The sequence below is a fragment of the Malaclemys terrapin genome, chromosome 14, assembly GCF_027887155.1.
Source record: "Malaclemys terrapin pileata isolate rMalTer1 chromosome 14, rMalTer1.hap1, whole genome shotgun sequence".
Classification (NCBI taxonomy): Eukaryota; Metazoa; Chordata; order Testudines; family Emydidae; genus Malaclemys; species Malaclemys terrapin.
In genome coordinates this window covers 19,356,242-19,381,403 of record NC_071518.1, presented here as the reverse complement: position 1 = coordinate 19,381,403, position 25,162 = coordinate 19,356,242, and the positions used below count along the sequence as shown (strand labels likewise).

The 25,162-nt window shown below is 41.9% G+C and overlaps 1 protein-coding gene across 4 annotated transcripts in view; it reads left to right on the top strand.

Annotated features, from left to right (window-relative positions):
- CHST8 (carbohydrate sulfotransferase 8) overlaps positions 1-25,162 on the top strand; it is a 266,139-nt gene that overhangs the window by 47,831 nt on the left and 193,146 nt on the right. For 2 of the 4 annotated variants that reach the window (XM_054048512.1, XM_054048511.1), the window contains exon 2: positions 7,329-7,556. The exons of 1 other annotated variant lie outside the window; for it this stretch is intronic. In XM_054048512.1, coding sequence (XP_053904487.1) covers positions 7,397-7,556 — 160 coding nt within the window. In that variant the 5' untranslated portion in view covers positions 7,329-7,396. Of the gene's footprint in view, positions 1-7,328; positions 7,557-25,162 lie in introns of those variants that run through there. One more of the 4 variants, XM_054048514.1, reaches the window with a different exon arrangement.

Genomic DNA, 25,162 nt, shown 5'->3' with positions numbered 1-25,162 from the left:
CCATGGCGGGTGGCATTTTATTGTGACAGGGCAACCATATATAAACTTGATTGGGAGAAAGGGGTTTAGCCACCAGAAAAAGTGTAGTGAGAGTATAAGTTACATATATTTCACTGCATTTTTGCCTGTTCTGAGTGAGCCACTTTGTGAGATATAATTCCTATGTCGTCTAGAAAGTTATGGTCAGCTTGACAATGGAAGTTAGAATGGAAAACGTTGTGCAGCCTTATCCACTGCAGCTGCAATAATACGGTATAGTCCCAATACTGATTTTATCTTATTGACCAGTTTACAAATGACATATGATTAGAGTCTTTTAATAACCTCTCCTTGGTATTTTTCCAACAAGTATATTTCATTTGTGTGTATAACTGGTTTCAGAGTTTGTGCTTCCGCAACTTAAACACTGGATTTAGAAAGGCCTAGGGAATGCATATCTAGCATAGAATCGTAGGACTGGAAGGGACCTCGAGAGGTCTTCCCATCCAGTTCCCTGCACTCAAGGCAGGACTAAGTATTATCTAGACCATTCCTGACAGGTGTTTGTCTAACCTGCTCTTAAAAATGTCCAATGATGGAGATTCCACAACCTCCCTAGGGAATTTATTTCAGTGCTTAACCACCCTGACAGGAAGTTTTTTCTAATGTCCAACCTAAACTGTCTTTGCTGCAATTTAAGCCCGTTGCTTCTTGTCCTATCCTCAGAGATGAAGGAGAAAAATTTTTCTCCCTCCTCCTTGTAACACCTTTTTATGCACTTGAAAACTGTTATCATGTCCCCCCTCAGTCTTCCCTTCTCCAGACTAAACAAACCCAATTTTTTTCAATCTTCCCTCATAGGTCATAGGTCATGTTTACACTGTTGACTCATATTTAGCTTGTGCTCCACTATGACCCCCAGATCCCTTTCCGCAGTACTCCTTCTTAGGCAGTCATTTCCCATTTTGTACGTGTGCAACTGATTGTTCCTTCCTAAATTGAGTACTTTGCATTTGTCCTTATTGAATTTCATCCTATTTATTTCAGACCATTTCTCCAGTTTGTCCAGGTCATTTTGAATTTTAATCCTATCCTACAAAGCACTTCCGACCCCTCCCAGCTTGGTATCGTCCACAATCTTTATACGTGTACTCTCTATGCCAGGGGTCGGCAACGGTGGGAAGCCGTGGTCAGCACATCCCTCGGCCCGCGCCACTTCCCGCTGCCCCCATTGGCCCAGGACGGCGAACCGCGGCGAGGGGGGGCCGCGATCAGCCAAACCTGCCGCGTCAGCAGGTAAATAAACTGGCCCAGCCCGCTAGGGTGCTTACCATGGTGAGCCGCGTGCCGAACGTTGCGGACCCCTGCTCTATGCCATTATCTAAATCACTGAAGATATTGAATAGAACCACATACAGAACTGATCCCTGTGGGACCCCACTTGATATGCCCTTCCAGCTTGACTGTAAACCACTGATAACTACTCTCTGGGAATGATTTTCCAACCAGTTATGCACCCACCTTATAGTAACTCCATCTAGTTTGTATTTCTCTAGTTTGTTTATGAGACGGTCATATGAGACGGTATCAAAAGCCTTACTAAAGTCAAGATATACACATCTATCACTTCCTCCCTATCCACAAGGCTTGTTACCCTGTCAAAGAAAGCTATCAGGTTGGTTTGACACGATTTGTTTTTGACAAATCCATGCTGACTGTTACTTATCACCTTATTATCTTCTAGATGTTTGCAAATTGATGCTTAATTTGGTGAAAACTGAAACTAAAGTCATTTAGCACTTCAGCATTTCCACATTTTCTGTTATTGTTCCCCCCACCCCTTAACAGGCCTACCCTGTCCTTGGTCGTCCTCTTGCTTCTACTGTATTTGTAGAATGTTTGCTTGTTACCATGGGTGGCAGGTGATCCCCACTTTGGGGAGGCTAGCATGCCGGCCCTGCCCCTTGTGCCCAAGGCCCCACCCATAACAGGAAGACCCCTGAGGGGCCTCCCCGCCATGACCAGAGGAGCCCTGGATTGCCCACCCCAGGCCAGCCCCTCCCTCCCCCTGAGCACCAGGCTGGTCCCAGCACCGGGTCAACCCCCCCCCGCCGCCCCCAGCCTGAGTGCCGGTCTGGCCCCAGCACCGCACCGCTTCCCGCTGCCTGAGTGCCGGGCTGGCCCTGGGCCAGGCCAGGCCGAGCCGAGCCATCCCTGGAGCACTGGGCCAGCCCCAGTGCCAGGCCCCAAACTGCCCCCTGCCTGAGTGCTGGGTAGAGCCAGTGGCCCCAGTGCCTGTCCGAGCTGCCACACTTCCCTGCCAGATCCCCGTGCCCACCGCTTGCTCACCATGTCTGCATCCCGCCCCCGAGAAGTATCAACGTAGTGAGAAGTGGGGACCTGGGGTGGAGATGGAGGGTGGGCAGTAGTAGCAGCAGGGGCCTCGGGGAAAGGGTGGAGCCACCGCAGCACAGGTGTCCTCTGGCGGCAGCAGCCTCGCCTTCCCTGGCCTATTATACCCACCAACCATGATTGTTACCCTTTATGCCTCTAGCTAGGTTAATCTCATTTTGTGCCATGGCCTTTCTAAGTTTGTCCCTACAAACCTGTGTTATTTGTTTATAGTCATCTTTTGTAATTTGACTTAGTTTCCACTTTTTATAGGATTCTTTTTTGAGTTTCAAATAATTGAAGATCTCCTAGTTAAACCAGGGTGGTCTCTTGCCATACTTCCTATCTGTCCTACGCAGTAGGATGGTTTGTTCTCGTGCCCTTAATAATGTGTCTCTGAAAAACTGCCAATTTTCTTGAACTGTTTTTCCCCTTAGACTTGCCATGGGATCTTACCTACCAGCTCCCTGAGTCTGCTAAAGGCTGCCTTCTTGAAATCCATTTTCTTTATTGTGAAGTTTTCCCTCCTACCATTCCTTAGAATCATGAACTCTCATCATTTTATGATCACTTTCACCCAAGATGCCTTCCACTTTCAAATTCTCCACCAGTTCTTCACTACTGGTCAAAATCAAATCTAGAACAACCTCTCCCCTAGTGACTTTCTCCACCTTCTGAAATAAAAAAACTGTCTCCAATACATTCTAAGAACTGGTTGAATAATCTGTACCCTGCTGTGTTATTTTCCCAACAGATGTCTGCATAGTTGAAATCCCCCATCACCACCAAGTCCTGTGCTTTGGATGATTTGTTAGTTGTTTATAAAAAGCCTCATCCACCTTCTCTTCCTGGTTAGGTGGTCTGCAGTAGACTCCTACCATGACATCACTCTTGTTTTTTACCCCTTTTATCCTTACCCAGAGACTTTCAACAAGTCTGTCTCCTATTTCCATCTCAAACGCAGTCCAAGTGTGTACATTTCTGATATATAAAGCAACACCTAGCCTTTTTTCCCAGCCTGCCCTTCCTGAGCAAGCTGTACCTTTCTATACCAATGTACCAGTCATGTGTATTATCCCACCAAGTCTCTGTGATGCCAACCATGTCATAGTTGTGTTTATTGACTAGCATTTCTAGTTCTTCCTGCTTATCATAGAATATCAGGATTGGAAGGGACCTCAGGAGGTCATCTAGTCCAAGCCCCTGCTCAAAGCAGGACCAATTCCCAACAAAATCATCCCAGCCAGGGCTTTGTCAAGCCTGACCTTAAAAACCTCTAAGGAAGGAGATTCCACCACCTTCCTAGGTAACCCATTCCAGTCCTTCACCACCCTCCTAGTGAAAAAGTTTTTCCTAATATCCAACCTAAACCTCCACCACTGCAACTTGAGACCATTACTCCTATACCCCATACTTTTTGTGTTAGTATACTGACATTTAAGATATTGATTTGATTTCCCCATATATTCTCTCTTGTCTCTCCCTTACCCTTGCTATAGCAACCCATGCTTTTCCCAGATTCTAACCCTTCTCCCAGGACTCCATGTTTTTGACTTACCTGTGGTCTTTTGTCTCCTGCCCCTTTTGAACCTAATTTAAAGCCCTCCTCATTAAATTAGCCAGTCTGTATCCAAATATGCTCTTCCCCTTCCTTGATAGGTGGACCCCATCTCTACTTAGCAGTCCCTCTTCCCTGATCTGCATCCCATTGATCAAGTAAGCCAAAGCCCTCCTGGCGACACCATGACCTTGCAACCAGGCATTCACCTCCAGGATTCATCTGTCTCTGCCTGGGCCCCTACCTTTGACTGGAAGGATTGAAGAGAACACCTGAGCCCCCCACTCCTTCACCCTTACTCCCAGCATTCCTCTTGGGATGCCATGTCAGGGAGACAGATGGGTGCCTCCGTCCCCCTCAGAAGACAGTCACCAACCACCACTACCCTACATTTCCTCCTGGGAGTGGTGGCTACAATCTTTCCAGCCTTGGGGGTACATGGCTTCTCCTCCACCTTTTGGGGGCAATTCCACATTGCTTGTGGAGCATAACTCATGCTCCACAAGCAATGTGGAATTGCCAGGGCAGCATAACGGTTCTTCACCACTATGGTGGGTGGGTTGGGAGTAGAGGTGAAGTACCGCCTACTGCCAGAAGTAACCAGTAGCCAGTGTCCTCCCTGTGACAGAGCCATATTCTCCTCCCCTGGGGGCGTGACAGCAGTTCCCTCTAGCTGGATAGCTTCCTCAGCCTTGGACATCTCCATATGAATATTCTCAATGAATTCCTCATGGGCACAGATGCTCCTCAGCCTAGCCATCTCCACCTGTAGCTCTCCCATCTGCTTCCTAAGAAATTCCACCAGCAGGTACCTCTCACGCTGGCTGGTTCCTGCAACCTGGCTTTCTGAGAGTGGGAAATGCAGGCCACAGTCTCTGCAAATCCACACCAGAATCTGGGTAGAGGCATCCATGGTCAGGTTCTCTGTCTGGATACAGGTGGAGGAGACAGGAGCAGCATTGGCACTAGCGATGCAGTCTTTCCTAACCATAGCAATTATATTATGACTCTCTCTTACGGACTCTTCTGTTCGCTGACTCCTCTTGGTCACTTAGCCTCTGGCTTTTAAGGCCTCCCCTTGCCAGCCTGACTCCCTCATTAATTGCATAGGGGGAGGGTGATCACTAGGCTGATCAAAGATGATCGAACAAGGCTCAAATAGTCCCCAAACACACAATCCCAGCTGACCCTGTACATTTAAAATAACCTGAAAGAGAAAAAAACCACAAACAGTCAAACAAGCTCACTCACCCCAAGATTAGTACTCACACTTTTTTAGTTCAGCAGGGGGATTTTCTTCTCTCCCTTTCAATCTCCCCGGTTTGCTACCATGTATAAAAAATTGTTCTCATTCACCAAGCTTACAAGCCTACAGCAAGTTAATTAAAGTCAACTGAGTGAAAAAATAATTACAGGAAAGTAAAGATGGGAGAAGCCCAAACCCATAATTTAGAACCTTTTGAGGTTTATGTTTTTGTTGAGAGGTGGTTTACTCTTTTTTTTCCCTTTTCCCTGGCTCCCTCTTTATTCGCTTATGGTGAATTTAACAGACCTTCATTGGGATAAAATAATCATCGGGGTCTATTTTCCCTTCTGTATATGTGCATGTCGCTTGTAGCTTTCATTAAACGTTGCATATTGAGAGGACAATGTGTGATGTAACCCGATGGAGTCCTGATCCTGAACAGGGCCTCTGGGATATATGATATAATGTAATTATTAAATAATATTAATAAGATAGGTGTTTTCACAGGAATGTTGGGATGTCCTTTATGACTTTTGACTCTGTTTTTAGTTTGAATAACAACTTTTAAACAAATCAGAAAAAAATGGAGCGGGATCTAGATTTATCTTTTTTTTTAACAAGGTTCTAGTTGTTTTGGAAATCAGCATTTGCTAAGGGCTTTCTCATTCTGCTCAAAATGGGATTTGTAAAACTCAAATTTAGGCACACCATTGTGTTGTAAATCCTAATAGAGATAACTGTGTGTTCTCTTAAACTGCCCCCAGCAGGATCAGGAAAGGATAAAATGTTACTGGTTATGACAGTGTTTCTCAAACTGGGGTCGCCGCTTGTGTAGGGAAAGCCCCTGGCGGGCCGGGCCGGTTTGTTTACCTGCCCCATCTGCAGGTCCGTCCGATCACGGCTCCCACTGGCCGCGGTTTGCCGCTCCAGGCCAATGGGAGCTGCTGGAAGAGGCGGCCACTAAGTCCCTCGGCCTGCGCCGCTACAAATAACCAATAACACCACTAGTGTATTCGTCCTCTGTCCCTGGAGTTTAGTGATGCAACAGCATTCTTTTGGATCTTCTCTCCCCTCCCTCCCATTTTTTTTTAGTTTTAGTGTAAACATTTTCATTTAGTCTTTCTGGTTGAAATTTTAGGTAAATCGCCAAGCTACAATCCCTGTCTCACCCAGCTATCATCACTATTTAACTATATATATATTAGGCAGGATCATGGTGTCTGAATCTGCAGATGCTTAAATGCTGAAATAACAAGACACTTAATCTTGTGCTTATCATTAAGCACAAGTAGTACCATTGATTTCAGTCTTTTACCTATGTGCTTTGTTGAATTGGGGCTTTAGTACCAACTGTAGTGTGTTCTGAGACTAGCCCCATTCCAAATTTCACTGGGATTACATACAGTAATAAGTGCTATGCCTGGTAGTATTTACAGAGCTGAGCCCATAAACTCTCTCATAGATCTTAGAGAAGGAATGAGCTAATAGTTCATATAGTCCACGGTCCTGCCAATGCCAGCCAGGTCCTAGCTGGGTGTTTTGTCCAAGCCAGTTAAAGATGACCCAAGCATCTGGGTCATTACTTCTCTTAGGACACACAGCTTCCTTAGGTCAATATGCCCACCTAGATTTATAAATGGGATGCATATTTGGTCTACAGTACAGGCTGTTTTAGAAAACTCATTTTCCTATTGAATGATGCAGAAACCTGCAAACTGTTTCTGTCATTCTCTCCATGTTTTCTATGCAAGATGCAGCTCATGCGATCATTTTCCCCACACTGTCACCCTTTATGTTTTCATATTGTTTAACAAGTGAAAAATAAAAAGTGACACATGCTTCAGTTGGAGCAAACAGGCTGTTAAAAGGGGGTTTCTGTGCAAGTACATTCCAGTGTATGATCATTTTCCCCAAATTATACTTTTTTTTATATTCCACATTTTCCTCTAAACAAGAGGAAAACACAAAGTGATACATACCTTATTAAAAACAAACTAATGGGGAAGAAATTGACCAGATACGTGCAATTAGATTCACTGGGGTGATATGTAGATCAACTATTAGCTCTCAATAAAAAAAATCAACCTGCCTTTACAAAGGGATATGGAAAAATAAATGTTGTATGTGGGTGTGTTATTTTTTTACCTCTTGTAGATGGTATTATAATGGAATGGCAGCTGAGAAGATGAGACTATGAGTGAAGAGTGTGTCTTGGAGATTGCATGCAGTTCATTTTCCTGGGTCAAAAGTGGATTGGTTTGAGAACAATAATTATGAGGCTGACGTGTATGTTCTCCTTCATCTTGCTGTTTGGAGCAGCGGGACTTGTCGTCTTCATTCATCTGCAGGATCCAGAAGACATAGTTCATCAGCAGACACCAGGTTAGCATTCCAATTTCTATCCAGTAATTTTGTCCTGTATCTTTGACACTCTTTACATACGTTACAAAAGTGATGTGAGCATAAATGTTCTCTGGGACTAATATTTCATTTTTTATAAGCCAACCGTGGGACTAAATATTTGCTCATAATAAATCTTGCTTAAAAATCAGACTCAATAAAGAATGTCAGGTTATGCGAGAATCTTTGCTTTGTCAAGGATGTCAGCTTGAGTTGGGGCAAATTCTGCTCTCAGTTACACTGGTGTAGATCCACAATAACTCCACTCACTTCACCCATACAGATACATGCCTCCCAACTTGCCACTGCCCAGTGGGGTGCATTGTGAGAGACAGACCCAAAATGAGGGACACATGAAAATTAGTCACTCAAGAAACTGAAAATGTTGTGCGATTCAGTACTTTAGTGTGAATAACTCATGATTCGTTATTTCTGATGTAATAATTTTCAACAATGAGACTTTGAGAAGTCCATATCTCTGTGGAAAGTAGGTAACTTTGGGACTAAAATGAGTGATGTCCTTCACAATGAGGGACAGTTGACGGGTATGCACAGATATAAGCATGGGATTCATGTTGACAAAGGGCTTGTCTACATTGCCCCATATGCCCCCATGTAGAGCTGCAGCATGCACTGAAGTGTTTCTCTGTAACTGCCCCATTGTAGACCTTGTTAGTGTGAACTAAAACGTCCACCAGTCGGAACTATGTTAATGTGAAGTAGGTACATTTTAACTAGCACTAGCAGGGTCTACCTGGGAAAGTTACAGAGCAATACTTTAATATGTGCTGCAGCTTGAACCCCTGTAACCTGCACTGTGGAGCCATTTAGACAAGCCCTCAGTTACATATGATACCTCACTGGTGAGCATACAGTAAGCAGTATAAAATCCTAGACAGAGGGATGCCAATGGAGTTACTCTAGATTCACTCTGGTATAACAGAGGGCCGAGTTTGGTCCATTGTGTTCTTTTATACTGTGTTCATTTGATTAAATATTATTTCTGTTTGCTTGTCACAATTAATGTGCAGTTGGTAATATTTTGTGTATTTTAAAGGCAAAATACTGCTATCATGTTAAAGGAGCTGCACCCTGACACACAGAATCCTGTAATTGTCATTACATTAAGTGCTACCCTCTGCATCCAGGCTTATTAAGTGCTTGTCTCTGTATCATCAAACATACTTAAACATTAATATATTTGTTATTTAGACCAATTGCACTCTAATTTTGAAAGCAGCCACTCAGCCGAAACTGTGGAAATAATGAATCAAAACTGTGCAATTGATTGAAAGTGGAGGATTTGCCAGTCACGTCACTTGTTTTTTTTTTTTAATATAATTTTGTATATTTACATGCAAAACAACTTACACATTGAACTGACATAATGGGCTAAATTCTGCTCTATGATATGTGCCTATAACTCCATTTGAAGTCAATGAAAGCTGCGTGTACACATCTGAAAGAGAACAGGGCAATAAGAAGAAACATTTGAAACAGATTATGACATGTGCTCGTTGTAATAGCCCAGCTCTCTGGATTAGTTGGGGATACACAGAATGTAGGAACTGGCCCACAGTTTTTGCAGACCTGCAATACCTAGACACAAAGTAGCTTATCAAGGGCTTGTATTCTTCACCTAATAATATGTTTTGGTTTTTACAGTGAAAGTAGATGACCCACTGTTGTTAGTAATATAGGAGAAAACCAGATATGCTATAGTTATTTCCTAATTATATGAATTAAAAAAGAAGTCTGTGTAACAAACTCTAATTCTGGGTCATGTCATCTCTGCAAATGGAGGATGAGCCAAAACCACAGCAGATATAGCAGTGGGACAGCATCTCCGACATGGCAATGTTTCTCCTTTTCCCTGTGGAAGGACCTCCATGGGATTAAGCTCTGGAGATGTGGAGGAGATGGCTCAAGGGTGAAAGGGTTTGTGGCCAGGGAACTAACCCATCACAGCAGCATACTCTCCAATGTTCATCACACAGTTCTCTAAGACTTAGATCATGTCTGCAAAATAGGGTTGTTAAGTAGCAAGGCTCTGCCTTCATTCTGTACTACGACAATAACAAAATCCCCTGTGAAAAGTATTCACATTTGTAATTAATTTTTCCTTAAATAAACAGAACTCGTGTTAAGCATGAAATATTTCGAAAGAATATGTAGGTGCATGAAAATTAATTCCACAATAACCCTGGACAACTCCCTCTAAAATAAAAGAAAATTTTCTTCTTCTGTAGCCTGTTGGGATTAAATTCAATCCTCGGGTGTACAATATAACGTTCCAGGTGGAAAAGTTTTGACTCTAGCAAATATGGGGTTTTATTTGCACACACAAAAATAGATGCAACAAGCACACTAGGTGGGAGTTACACCTGCAGTATTGATCTGCTCTTGATGCCATTGTTTACTACCTGTTGGACATCAGAATTTCATAATTAAAAAAAAATTGTTGGTTTGCGTTCTACTTATGAAAGTCAAGAACTGTACAGCACTGGCTTCAACTAGCCCTGTGTAAGCTTTCCCACGCTTCTCTACCATTGCCTCTTAGTCCTGACCTGTTGGATCATTGTTCTCCCAATCATGAGCCTTTCAAGCACTGACTGCTGATTGTGACCAACTATGAAATGATTTTTGAGGTAGACATAAAGAACAGGATGAGGCCCAACCCATTTACACTTGAGATACCAATCAAGGTTTGAACAGAAGCATCTTCAGAGATGAAACTATCTCAATAATTTACTAGATTTTCCTGGGCAGGGTCCTGTGTATCAGGGCCGGCTTTAAGCCGATTCAGCTGATTCCCTGGAATGGGGCTCCGCACCTAAGAGGGCCCCGCAACGTCCGGGGCTGCTGGCGGAGCGGGAAAAAAAAAAAAAAGCCGCTTCCTGCTTCTCCCCCCTCCCTCCAGCGCTTGTGCCACCATACAGCTGATCAGTGCAAGCCTAGGAGGGACGGGGGAGGAGGAGGAATGCGACGGGCTGGGGAAGAGGCAGGGCCAGGGCGGGGATTTGGGGAGGGATCCAATGGGGCAGGGAGGGGCGGGGCCAGGGCGGAGATTTGGGGAGGGATCCAATGGGGCAGGGAGGGGGCGGAGTCGGGGTGGGGTCGGGACGCGAGACAATTCGCGTCCCGGGGTGGGGCCCCGCACCTGCTAAAGCTGGCCCTGCTGTAGTAAAATAGACTATTCTAAGGGGGGCTGTTACTTCCAAAATTGTCTAATCTCTTGCTTGATTCACACACCCAACTCCCATTTACATTAATGGACGTTAGATGGAGAGAAGAGCATACCCCCTGAGAGAAAGATATTTATAAAATAGTTACATGGTTTGATTTTCAGAAATGCTGGGCATCTTCAGCTGCCACTAGACTCAGGAGCTTCACATGTTCAGCTCCACTGAAAATCAGGGCAATTGTCCCTAAAGCACAATAAGCACTTGGTAGAACATAGAAAAGACACTGTTCATTTCATTAAAAGAGGAATCACCATGTTTCCTTATTGTGCACTGTGTTCTATGGAAATCAGTCAAGAGAGAAACATCAGGTGTGCTTAAAACGATGTTTTCCCTCCCTCCCTCAGAATAGCTCCTAAAAATATTAGTTTCTTTTAGAGACAGGATATTGCTGTAATTTGCTTACATAATTGGTCCCTCAATAGAACTGAATAAATGTATGTGTCGTTATATTATTTAGGCCAACAGATTCTATATGACAAAGTTTTGTTTATTGGTCTTTGCTTTTGTATTTCCCAGGTAGTTACTATGTAGCTGAATGCATTTACAATCTCATCTGCAATGCTGTGTGAAATTCTATAAAGAACATTTTTTCACCCAAAAAAAGAAGCACAGTAGAATTTGCATTGACCAAGCAGACATTTCTCACTGCTAATATGTTCAGTCATCTTTAATTTGGAATAGTGTAACTTCAGAAACAAGATTAATAAAAATATGTTGGTACTTTAGTTTTATCTGTCTCCTCCAGAAATTGTTCTTTATTGTTTTAGTCCAAGCAAGCATGATGGCAAAACCTTGATGTACTATTTAAACCAGTATAAAACTACAGTCATAAAACTTTAAGTAATGCTTACATTACTTTCACTGAGCAAAGTACGCCTGACAGTAGCTGTTTGTGTTGATTTGTTACTATTCATTTATTCTTTCCCCGTGCTTCACATTGCTACCTAATTGTGATGCTGTACTGAGAAAGCAATATCAAAGTAATTTTCCACAACATTAGTTACAATTTTCTTCTGATCTTTCGAGTGAAACAATCCCATCCTGTTGGCTTCTGTGAACATATAAACCTTGATTACATTTATCTATTGGAAACCAATGCTTACAAAGTATATGTGCCCTGGATAGTGGGTATATAGCCTTTTTTGCTGATTGACAAATATTCTGTCTGTATAGTTATATTTATGTAATGCACTTCACTCTGAACAGACATGGCTGTGACAGACAGCCATTTATCGTGGACAAAACAGATTTCCCAAGCCAATACACTGAATTCAATACATATTTCTCTGGTCATTACAGAGACAGTAACTTCACTTATGATAGACACTTAATGGGCTTTTATGGAGAGTGTTATTATGCTGAACGTCAGGTGCAGGGGGCCCTGTATTGAGAATTGGTATGAAAATGAGATGGTCATGGAGGAAGTAAAGAAATGTAATGCCCTGTCATGGAATCTCTGCAAACCTTCTATACATCTAGAGAACTTCTGCTGATAGGCACTATATATAAGTGCAATTACATTATTAATTATTAATATAGGACTGTCAAGCAATAAAAAAAATCACAATTAATTGCACTGTTAAACAATAATACAATACCATTTTTAAAAATATTTTTGGATGTTTTCTACATTTTCAAATATTGATTTCAATTACAACACAGAATACAAACTGTACAGTGCTCACTTTATATTTCTTTCTGATTACAAGTATTTGCACTATAAAAAACCAAAAGAAATAGTATTTGTCAATTCCCCTAATACAAGTACTGTAGTGCAATCTCTTTGAACTTACAAATATACAAAGACTAACACGGCTGCTACTCTGAAACCTTACAAATGTAGAATTATGTAAAAAAAAAACCTGCATTCAAAAATAAAACAGTATAAAATTTTAGACCCTGCAAGTCCACTCAGTCCCACTTCTTGTTCAGCCAATTGCTCAGACAAACAAGTTTGTTTACATGTGCAGGAGATAATGCTGCCCGCTGCTTGTTTACAATGTCACCTGAAAGTGAGAACAGGTGTTTTCCTGGCACTGTTATAGCCGGCATCGCAAGGTATTTATGTACCAGATGCGCTAAAGATTCATATGTGCCTTCCTGCTTCAACCACCATTCCAGGGGACGTGCGTCCATGCTGATGACGGATTTTGCTTGATAACAATCCAAAGCAGTGCGGACTGACGCATGTTCATTTTCATCATCTGAGTCAAATGCCACCAGCAGAAGGTTGATTTTATTTTTTTGTGGTTCGAGTTCTGTAGTGTTGCTCTTTTAAGACGTCTGAAAGCATGCTCCACACCTTGTCCCTCTCAGATTTTGGAAGGCACTTCAGATTCTTAAATCTTGGGTCGAGTGCTGTAGCTATCTTTAGAAATCTCACATTGGTATCTTCTTTGCGTTTTGTCAGATCTGCAGTGAAAGTATTCTTAAAATGAACAACGTGCTGGGTCATCATCTGAGACTGCTATAACATGAAATATATGGCAGAATGTGGATAAAACAGAGCAGGGGACATACAGTTCTCCCCCAAGGAGTTCAGTCACAAATTTAATTAACACATTTTTTTTTAAACAAGCGTCATCAACATAGAAACATGTCCTCTGGAATGGTGGCCAGAGCATGAAGGGACATAGAAACGTTTAGCATATCTGGCACATAAATACCTTGCAATGTTGGCTACAAAAGTGCCATGCAAATGCCTGTTCTCACTTTCAGGTAACATTGTAAACAAGAGGGAGCAGCATTATCTCCTACAAATTGTCTTACTGATTGGCTGAGCGAGAAGTAGGACTGAGTGGACTTGTAGGCTCTGAAGTTTTACATTGTTTTGTTTTTGAGTGCAGTTATGTAACAAAAATATCTACATTTGTAAGTTGCACTTTCACGACAGAGATTGCACTATAGTACTTATATGAGGTGAATTGAAAAATACTATTTCTTTGATCATTTTTACAGTGCAAATATTTGTAATAAAAAATAATATACACTTTGATTTCAGTTACAACACAGAATACAATATATATGAAAATGTAGAAAAAATCCAAAATATTTAATAAATTTCAATTGGTATTCTCTTATTTAACAGTGCGATTAAAACTATGATTAATCGTAATTATTTTTTTTAATCTTGATTAACTTTTTTAATCACATGAGTTCACTACAATTAATTAACAGCCCTCGTTATTATTATTATTAAACAGTTAAAGGGTGCCTTTATGACTCTTGCTAGCAGAAAGGAAACTTTGGAGTAAATCTAGATACATTTTCCTAGTGGTGCACAAGCAAGTTATATGTTAAATTCCCCTGACTGCTAGCAAGACTTACAAATATAAATCCCCTGCCCATGATGGGGGATTAAACACTGAAAGATTTTACATTTGTGTGAAATATTCAGTAATTGCCACTGCTCTCATTGTCTTGGAGCCTTACAATGAGCCAGCAGGACGGCCTATCCATCATTACTGTACTCAGCAGTAAACCTCTTCAGAAAATGACATGCTCCCCAAAGACTGGGATTTATAATGAAGAAGCTGATATAATGCCACCTTAACACTGTGGTTAGTGCCTGCACACAATGTTTATTTCAGACCCTTAAAACTAGTCAGAACTCAAATCTGGGACAGCTGTGATAGTGCAGTACAGGAAAGCATAACTAGGAAAAACTAAGTTGTTGTGTCACGTGAGAGTCAATGCAGTTGATCTAAATGAAACTGAGGCTAAAAATGTAGGACTGGGCTAAAAATTTGTGAACTCTGGAAGAGCCAGTCAATGGCCTGGCGACAGAACTATGGTAATCAATACTAGGACCACTGCTGTAAAGTTGAACCAACTACCGCATCTATGACTTTATGGAAAAGCTTTTTCCTCTGGAGAGTGAAGTCAGAAGACAAACACCTTTAGAAACAGATTGAGTGTGGAAAATTCATCCCAAAAGTTACCAAGATGTGCAAACGGGGGGTAGAATGAAAACTGCTGTGCACTATTAACTATAGTTAGTTAATATAGCTACCAGGCACAAACTACCAAAAACAAGCCCAAGAACCATACAACTTGGCAGAATCGTTGAGTCTGTGCAGTAACTGTACTGTCATTGCTTCATCCAGTCAAATCTTACAACACAATACTGCCTTATTTTCATTTTCTGCTTCACCAGTGGAGATAGGGGAAAAGAGAGGGGGGGAAGATGAGAGGGTAATTGTTATAATAAAAATCAGTGCACAGGGGAGCCATAGTGCAGCAGTCTGACTATATATCACGGCAGCCTTAGAGCAAAGACCAATATTGCCGCCGCATTGTAATTCTCTCTTTCTTAATCACTTATTCAGAACACACACACACACACACACACACACACACCCCTACACCTTGTTACTTACAAATTACAGTCCTGCATATATCACTCCATGATAACTGTGCATTTCCATAATATTATCCTACTGTACATTGCACTACTTGTTAGTCATACTAGAAATTTTTTTATCCATGACAATGCAATTGAAAATAAAATATAATTTCAAAACTAATGTGGCTGCAGTTTACAACTTTTCTCTGGTATAAATTTAACCTGCCTCTATACTAACAGCATCCATCCAAACCATATGCAAAATAATCTGGTGACTGTATATCAGATGAATGTACTCCAGGCTACATTTTTTAACCAGAAGAGGCAGTAATAGTAAATATATGGAATTAGTTCAAGGAATGGATGCACCTTCTACAGCCACATTTGCCATTCTTCTTCTCTCTGCCTTAGTCATCTTTGACTGAGATTTTCCCATAGTAAGAAGCTTCTTCCTTTCTGCCTTTAAATCTTGTTCCAATCAGTTTGCTATTATTCTGATTGAAAGAGAAAGACCTACACGCATCAGCATTGAAGTGAAGCACTAGTCCTGGCAATGCTGTAGTCTACACACCATTGTGGATATGATTCATCTTCTTTCCTTGATGCTAGCAATGGTTCTGGTTTTGACTGACTATGACCCCGTTTAGATGTTGAAGCAAAGTTGTGCCAGTTCCCACACAGCTGCTATCTACAATAGGGTCATAAAGTTGGTTAAATAGATACAAAGTAAGTATCTTTTTGATACTTTTTGACAGTAGATTTTTTAAACAGGAGATATGCAGGCTAGAGCCCAGAGCAGGCATTCCCAATTGTTTTCATTGTGTGGAACACAATAGAGAAATTGTCTCATAGACCACTTGCCTTCACCTTCATGGTCACTTGATCACCTCCTCTCAGTCCTGATTCCATAACCACCCTGTGACAACTACAGCAGTTACTCATAATGTGATCTCAGGAAAGTGCTTAATATTTTTGTAATTTTCTATCAAATACGGCTTAGCTCTTGGAGAGCCAGTATGCTGGAACTGAGCTGAAGCCCTCAACTTGCAGCTTCCGCAGGTTCCCCCCCGCCGCCATTTGCTGTGCGTACTGACTCCTAGAAACTGACTTGTTAAAGGTTTGGTTTTTTATAAGCCTTCAGCAATTGACACCTCTTTGTTATGTCGGGCAAAATCAAAAGTGACCTGCCATAGTTGAGCTGCATTCAGTTATGGTGCTTGGCAACATGACACAGGCAAAATCGACAATGCTGTGGTGTGTCAGAAAAATGTAAGAATGACGGCTTTATGAAAGCAGGTTTCTAAACAATCCCCCGGCATCCTCTAAAGACCCTTTCCAAAGATTTCAAGAGAAGTTACAGAAAATTACAAAAGCTGATCAACAGTCCTTAATTTTCACTCTATTACATTTTTATTTAAAAAAAAAAGAGTTTGTATAATTTGCATAGACAATGTGGTAGTGAAAGGAAGTTTCCTCCCATTTGTCCGCAGTTAATGAATTCAGCTGTGTTTCACATGTGGACATAATTTTAAACAATTGTAACTAAATTAAAAACATTTTCAAGTGTATTTCTAATTGTGCCATTTTAATTTTGTTTATATTGTTTCCATTTCTCAGTGCTCTTAACTTTCTCCTAAAAGCTTCAACAAAACCTTATCCCTCCATCAGGGTCACCCTTTCTCATTTGATAAACATTCATTTTCCCTTCACGTTTCTAGTGGAGCTTGAAATTAAAGCGGCTCTTTTTTTCTATTACTATTTTGTTTGTGCACCTGGATCGTCAGTCTCGATTAACTATTGCTTTAGCACCAATGAGGGGAGCAGAAGAGGCCAAATAATTGATTTTGTGTAGGTCCTACATCAGTAGCGGTTATGGCCGATTGTCATTTTGTCTAACTAAATAGTAGATTTTCATTTGGAAGTGAATAATGATTTATTACTCCCTAGGGCTGGATCTAAAACCCAACGTCAGTGGGTAAGTCTCTAATTGATTTATACAATACATTGAATTGTCTCCACTTGTATTTTCTACAGGCTTGATCCTGCAAGCTGCTGAACATTCTAGCCTCAGCCCAGCAGAGTGCTTGAGCCTGGTTTTAACTTTAAGCACATGAGTAGTCCCATTGAATTATTATTACAATAGTGCTGAAGAGCCAGCCAAGAATGAGGTCCCATTGTGCTAGGCACTGTACGAACTCAGAGCAGTACATGGTCCCTGCCCCCAAAATACTCTAAATAGACAGGACAGATGCAAGGTGGGAGAAGGGGTAGAACACCCAAGCAGACTGAACTATGTGATGGCAGCAAATGGCATGTTAGTTCCATCTCTTTTAAGGGGGGCAGCTTGTTCTATAGCAGGGGATAAGCTTAATTGGTTAATTGGGACTACTCATGTGCTTAAAGTCTTTTGCAGGATCAAGGTCAGAATACTCAGCACCTTGCAGGACGGAACCCTATCTTTGTCCCATTTTGTAATGAATCACTGCAGGAGATGCTGGTGGTGATTCAGAGGAGACTTGCTAGAGCGTGGCCATTATACTATTTTGTGCTGGTTCTGTTCAGAAACACACTAAATTTTCTTCCCTCTTCTTCAAAGCAGATAAAATCTGTCTATTAAAATCTTCACAAAGTCAACTCTGTTGGGCTTCTGAGCCTGCTTCCCAAGGGCTCGCAATTGAAAACGACACATTTAATTTTAAACTCTTGTCAGAGGCTGGCTTTGTGGTGCTTTTGCTCTTGGCAGCACATTAGTTGAGCACCCCAAGTTCAGACTGTGGGTCCCTCAAAATGATGAAGGTTAAGCATGCTGGGCAGCTGATATACATATTCAGGGGCTACAGTGAAGTCAGGTGTCTGCTCCAGGAGCTAAGACTCTAAAGAATCCAAGAGCCACCAAGTTCCTTTTAGGAGCAATGAATGACTTGAATGGCGAAGTGGAGAGGCTGGGGTGAAATTTCCCATCCTCATGTTGAAATGGCTTGTTCCTTTTCTTAAGTGGTTCTATTTTCTAATCAGGTTACTTTTATCTTTTCATTGGTGCATTGCATGACAATGTCTGGCCATTACCCATAGGCACTGGACATTGTTTACTGCGTGGGACAATCTAGGATTTATTATTTTAATTTAGTAATGTAATAACTCCTTATGAGACTGGAAACCTAGAGCTGAAAATATGAGGAAAGGAAAAAGCTTTAACTGCCCAAACTGTCATGATTTGGCTTGTGACCCACTTGAATTCCAGTGGTGACAATTAGACAGTTATTCCAAGAATTTAGTCTGTTTAAGGTTCCATGGATGGAAGGTCTGATTCAGAATTCCTGGTACACCCAAAGTTCCCATTAATTAAAAAAGAGCATTTAGAAATCTAATGAAGATGTGCCCTGCAAACGAGTGGGGAACAGCATGTTAAATTGGACCTTGATTCAGCAAAGTACTTAAGCCTGTGCTGATTTAAACATTAACTGCAATGGGTCTCAAGCATGTGCTTAAGTGCTTTACTGAATCAAAGCCTAGATGAGGTAATTTTCTAACCCTACTTGTTGGGGGACAGGTGAGAGAAGCAGATATCAAAAAGTCTACATGGCAAGGGGGAAGAGGAGACACAATTGTTTATCATCTCTCAGCTGGTAGATAATTAGCTTGTTTACAGCAATTGGCCTAGTTATTTGGCTTTGTCTATAGTACACAAAGGGCCAGATGCCCCCATGCTGGTGCAAGGATGTGTGTAATTTACATCTCTCCTGCCTGGACCCTTAAACTGGAGAAGGGAATTCACCTTGAGGGAAGACACCCTTCCTCAGGGTTTCACCTGTCAAGAGCTGCTTTCCTTTTATCTGCATCTCCACATGACCTCTGCTGGCTGAGGTTGCTGAAAAGATTTACTAGCTCACCATACCTCACAGAAGCTTTGGCCACACCTCCTTCCTTGCCAGTCCCCCAGAAGAATGAGACTGTCTGTTGTTTCTTGCCAATTTCTGGCTGTAATGAAACCAGGAACATTGTCTTCCTAGTTCTGGGATTTGTTAAACTTTTGCATAGCATAATGCCCGTAAGTCTAGCCACAGGGAGGAAAAAATTAGAGGCCGCAGTCAGAGTAACCTTCACCCCTTCGTGTTATCTTTATGTAACAACACATGCACATTTGCAGTTCTACATGCAGTTATTTCAGTATTTGGACAATAACATGAAGGAAAAATAGGCTGTTTATATTATGCAGGGAAATGAATTCATCTCACTGCACAATTACAGATTATTAAAAAAGAAGTACATTAAAATATTCATGAAGGTGATTTTTTTTTGTCTGTGGACAAATACTGTGATCTATGTGTTGTACTGAAGTTAGAGCCAGTCACAGAACAAGAATATTGTAGAATGTACTGACTTGCAATTTTATGGTAGTTCACTGCAATTGTTTAAGGCCCAATCCTGCAGAACCTTGTTCAGGCAAAACTCCCATTGAGGTCAATGGGATTCTCACTTAAGTATACCCTGCAGGGCTGGAGCTCCAGCCAAGAACCCATTCAAATGTTATGAATAATCAGCTTTGTCTCAAATATTAATCAAGGTATATTTATTTTAATAACCTATTAAACTAAAAGCTGTACCTTGTCTTATAGTCTCCATTTATTTAGCTCAGGATATGGTTATTACCTTGTAAACAGGAAGCACCCTCGAGTTGTTACCTAATTAAAACTGGGACACAGCAAGTTCTGCATATATAAACAGCTCATTCTCATGCTATTGATGGCAATTAAGCTATGCAATTAAGCTACTCCAGAGCATACAAAGTCAGATATTATTTATTATATGCTGCTGATGTGTTCAGTGCTGTACAACAGAACATTCAGGACAATCCCAGCTCCAATGGGATAACTCCACTGAGTTCCGTGGAGTTACACCACATATAAATTTGGTCCATTATGGCTTTTTTTTTATCTCTATGAAATTGCAATAAATGCAGTCATAGTGCTGTACAAAGGAATTATTAAATTTTATGCAAAACACTAGGAGAACTAAATTCTATCATGAATATCAAGGAAAAAGAGTAGCTAGTATGGCAAGAAAAACAAAGATGAGCCGGGAACAGATGTAGAAATCTCAATTTGAAATGCATACTCTAGCTGAACCAGAAATTATGAACTTGACACAGGAAGTACCAGGTGGGAGTCTAGGGCCTGTGTTATGCAAAAGGTTAGATTAGATCATCATAATTGTCCTTTCTGGCCTTCAAAATCTATGAAACATGAAGAAATATACATAAGTGGAGCCTACGTCTGCACTTAGTAAAGTAGGTGGCATCCAGCATTCATTTCTATGTAAATAGGTTGATGCTTTTCATTAGATCTCATAGTACCAACTAATTTTTGACATCCTTAGGCCCCGGCTGTGCAATGAATCACACAGGCTCTGTGGTCAGTGGAACTATAGACATGCAGAGGAGTCTACCTATGCTGAATTCATTGCAGGACTGTGGCTCTAACCTGCAATATGTAACTCTTCCAATTCTACTCCTTCACATTTGTTATTATTTAGCAAGTGAGCCTTGTTTGTTTTTTATGCAGAAAAACATTCATGGAAATTACTTCTGATAGGCACATTAAAATACATTAAAAGGAAAAACAAACATATTTAAAACCAAGAGCAAAATGTTTAATTAAATTAGAACACAAAAATCAAATTGCTGCAATTTCAAAATTAGTGTTAATAGACTGTGGGCCCAGAATCGGTATGCTAAAAGTTCCCAGGGGTGAGAAAATGGAGACAAGGGGAGCAGGAAGGAAATAATATTCACTATTATAGAACAGTGGTTAATGAATTTAAACAAGTCAACTTCAATTTTAAAATGCAATAAATGTTCTTAAACAATATAACAATCTAATTAGGTACTATGGCATGTGCATCTTGGAGAGAGGACACATTCTTCATGTCTACACATTTGCCAACTACATTTTTCCTCTTGCTTGGTTCCACAGATCAAATTATATATTCAGTATATTCTGATTGTACTCTGTCATTTCCTCTAAAGGCACTAGCTTCATTTCTTAATTGAGACCCAGTGGAGATAAGATCACCACAACATAATTTAATGAACTATGGAAGAGTGCTGCCGTTTGCTACATGAAGTATCGAGCTGCATCACAGAGAAAGAATATCTCCTAGGTGATGTTTCAGTAGATAAAATAGGTAACTAAAGCATTTTCTGAAAGTATACCCACCTCTCCCAACACATTCCCATTTTATTGTTTGTTAAGAAATGCAAAAGTATTTATAGCAAGCTAATAAGCCAAGCACACAGCCCCCTAAATCAGGGGTGGGCAAACTCTGGCCCGGGGCCGCATCTGGCCCTTCAGACGTTTTAATCAGCCCTCGAGCTCCTGCTGGGTAGCGGGGTATGGGGCTTGTCCCGCTCCAGTCAGGGAGCAGGGTCAGGGCTTATCCTGCTCCGCGTGTGCCGTGGCTCCCAGAAGCAGCAGCATGTCCCCGCTCCAGCTCCTACACGTAGGGGCAGCCAGGGGGTTCTGTGCGCTGCCCCTGCCCCAAGCGCCACCCCCACAGCTCCCATTGGCTGGAACTGAGGCCAATGGGAGCTGTGGGGGTGGTGCCTGTGGATGGGGTAGTGCACAGAGGGGCCTGGTCACGCCTCCGCATAGGAACCAGAGGGGGGACATGCTGCTGTTTCCAGGAGTTGCTTGAAGTAAGCACCACCCAGAGCCTGAACCCCTGACCCCCTCCCTAATCCTTGCCCCAGCCCTGATTCGTCCAACCCTCCAAACCCCTCGGTCCCAGCCCAGAGCACCCTCCTGCACCTCCATCCCCTCATACCCAGCCCCACCCCAGAGCCCGCACCCCCAGCCAGAGCCCTCACCCCTCCCGTACCCCAACCCCCAATTTTGTGAGCATTCATAGCCCACCACACAATGTTCATACCCAGATGTGGCCCTCGGGCTAAAAAGTTTGCCCACCCCGCCCTAAATGGAGACCGGTCACACAATTTCTTTCCTCCATGAAATCACAGATTTGAAATTGGACACCTACAATATAGAAGAGTGAATTTTACTTCCCCCACCCCACTTCAGAGGTTGAACTGTACTTGATTTACCCTTCATATTAGTCATGGTGATATAAATACCACAGTCCATTTCAAGTAACCAACTCTGGTTATTCTCTTCTTTGCTCCAAGAGAATTCAAGTGACAGTTGGAAGAGGTGTTCACACTACTCAAGCCCAGAGTCCAGAGGCCTGATCCTGCCCCATTTAAATTAACCAGGTGTTTTGGCATTGACAGCAGAGGTATTAGGATCAGATCCAATATGGATTTGGGCCACTCATAAAAGGGAGAAAGATGCTTTCAACTGCTTTAGAGCCACCCAAGTTGTGAATCCAACTCCTGTAATTATATCATCCTCCTGCCTCTTTGTTTCTATACTCACTTACTGCAACTTATTCCAGATTAGATCGTGAATTCCTCAGGGCAGGGACAATAATGAAATCCTGGTCTCACTGAAGTCAATGGGAGTTTTGCTATTGACTTCAGTGAAGCCAGGATTTTACACCATGTCTCAATATATGTCTATAAAATACCTAGCGCAATTGTGCCTAATCGGGACCTTTATGTGATGCTGCAATAATAAATAAATGATATATTCATTTAGAATATGTATAATAAAATTCCATAGTGGCAACATTTAAAAGAAATCAGGTTATTTTTGGAATCTAGCTGAGTTTCAGTCCTCTTTTCAATTTACATGCTTCTGAATTATTCTTCATCCAAAATGGTAAAACCATTTTAGCAACCAAACCAATGAGCATGTAATAAGATTTTTCAGTGGAGGACAAATGCCTTGTGAAATGGTTAATATTCCCAGAGGAGTAGGCTGGTTAGAAAACATGAATTCTGTTTTATGAAAAATGTCAAAGTCTTAGAATTTGTGTTTGTTTTGCATCAGAACAAAACAGAGACCTTTCAAAATGTTTCTTGAAAAATCCCAGAAGGGACACCCACCCCAGCCTAGCCAAGGGGCACTCACTAGGCTGGTGGGACACTAGAGTCCTGCTCTGCCTGACTTGAATGTGGTTCTCCTCCAGGCCAAGTGAGTGCCTAGCCAACAGGCTATTGGCTATTCTAGGGGGACTGTGTCTGTGCATCTCTCTCTCTTCTCCCCGACATGAGAAACATTCGCAATGAAATGTTCATTGAAACAGATATATTCTGATGAATCAGCATTTTTTTTTTTAATTTTTTGACAAAAATACATTTTGTCGAAACTTTCCTGACCAGCTGTACCAAGGAATCCTGTTGGGTTTTACTGTTCTGGCTAGGGGGACTGCTCTAACTAGCATGTCAAACTCCCTTGTTACTTATTCAAAATGGAAGCTAGGGCCTAGCTCAGGGGTTGGCAACGTTCGGCACGTGGCTCACCAGGGTAAGTACCCTAGCAGGCTGGGCCAGTTTATTTACCTGCTGATGCGGCAGGTTCGGCTGATCGCGGCCCCCACTGGCTGCGGTTCGCCGGCCTGGGCCAATGGGAGCAGCAGGAAGCGGCGTGGGTGAGGGATGTGCTGGCCACAGCTTCCCATCGCCCCTATTGGCTCGGGACGGCAAACCGCGGCCAGTGGGGGCCACGATTGGCCAAACCTGCCACGTCAGCAGGTAAATAAACTGGCCCGGCCCGCTAGGGTGCTTACCCTGGCGAGCCGCGTGCTGAACGTTGCCGACCCCTGGCCTAGCTTGTAGTAGTGACAGAATATTTACCATCTAATCTCATTGGCCAAGTAATTCAGAAATATAGGCTTAACTCCTGAAAGGAAAATTTTATTTCCTGCCTTTGACTTTGTCCATTAAACAAGTTCTTATAAGCCCTGTTGTAGGATTTAATGATTGCTAAAGGCAAGAGCTGGTCATTCTGTTTCTGTAAGCCTGCATGTTGCAAAGGATTCTTTGACAGCAAATTTGCACCCCAAGAGTGTTCACTGTACAGTTGACCCTCCTGCATTTTCTCCAGGACTATGTGGTAACATACCAGGAATTGTAGGACCGATTGGAATCATGATGTGAGGTGACATCCAGTGGGGATATCAGAATGCAGAGATCCAGAGGCTCTTTCTTTAATTTTGCTAATACTTCCTGTGGTACAGTGAAGGGAGAAATAGAATTGACCTACAGCTCTACAAATACTATAAACTCTTTACTGTCAAGTGAACCCTTACGACTTATGGTTTGCCCATGGCCATTGCAACCAGCAGGAGATTGTAGTTATGGGACCCGAATGACCACACTCCCATGAGTTGTGCTGCTGGCCAATGCCATTTAGCATAATTAGGGCAGCTGCCACTGGTAAATCACAATAGGTGACAGTGTGGCAGCAGTTTTCCAGTGTTTTTCCTGTTCCACATGCCTCCATCTCCACTGCCATACTAGGGCATATACCAAGATACAATATTGTAATCACTGAAGGGCTATGACTGACTTTTTTGGTTGGTTTTCTTTGCCCCTGATTTAACAATTCACTGTGCACAATTCTAAAACAATCTGGGCCTAAAGTTTTTTCTTTTCAGTGTAATAAAAGAATCAAAGCCAACTGGAAGCTGATATGCACTCTTACACTGGGCCACCATGCTGTCTTTGTCACAAGTATTACTTGACAAGACAGCCACTCTCCGCAGGATACTTCAAAATGGTGAATGCAATATGTTCTTTCTTTCTTTCTTTCTTTACATCCTTATTTTTCCTAAGAAGCTATTTTTATACTTTCTGTACTTTTAGCTCGCTAGACTGAGTAAAACAGGTTTCATATTCTTTTAAAAACGGAGATCTAATGGATGTAAAATTAGTCCACACTTTTATATAACTTGTAATCATTAACTAGTTTGGTTTCATTATGCCTATTGTATGTAAAGGACATATAATTCTCCTCATTGGGTTGCCCAGGTGGGTCAGAATTTACCACTGCAGCAGATTTGCTGTATATTCTTAACCAGTATCCCCAAGCTTGTGCCAA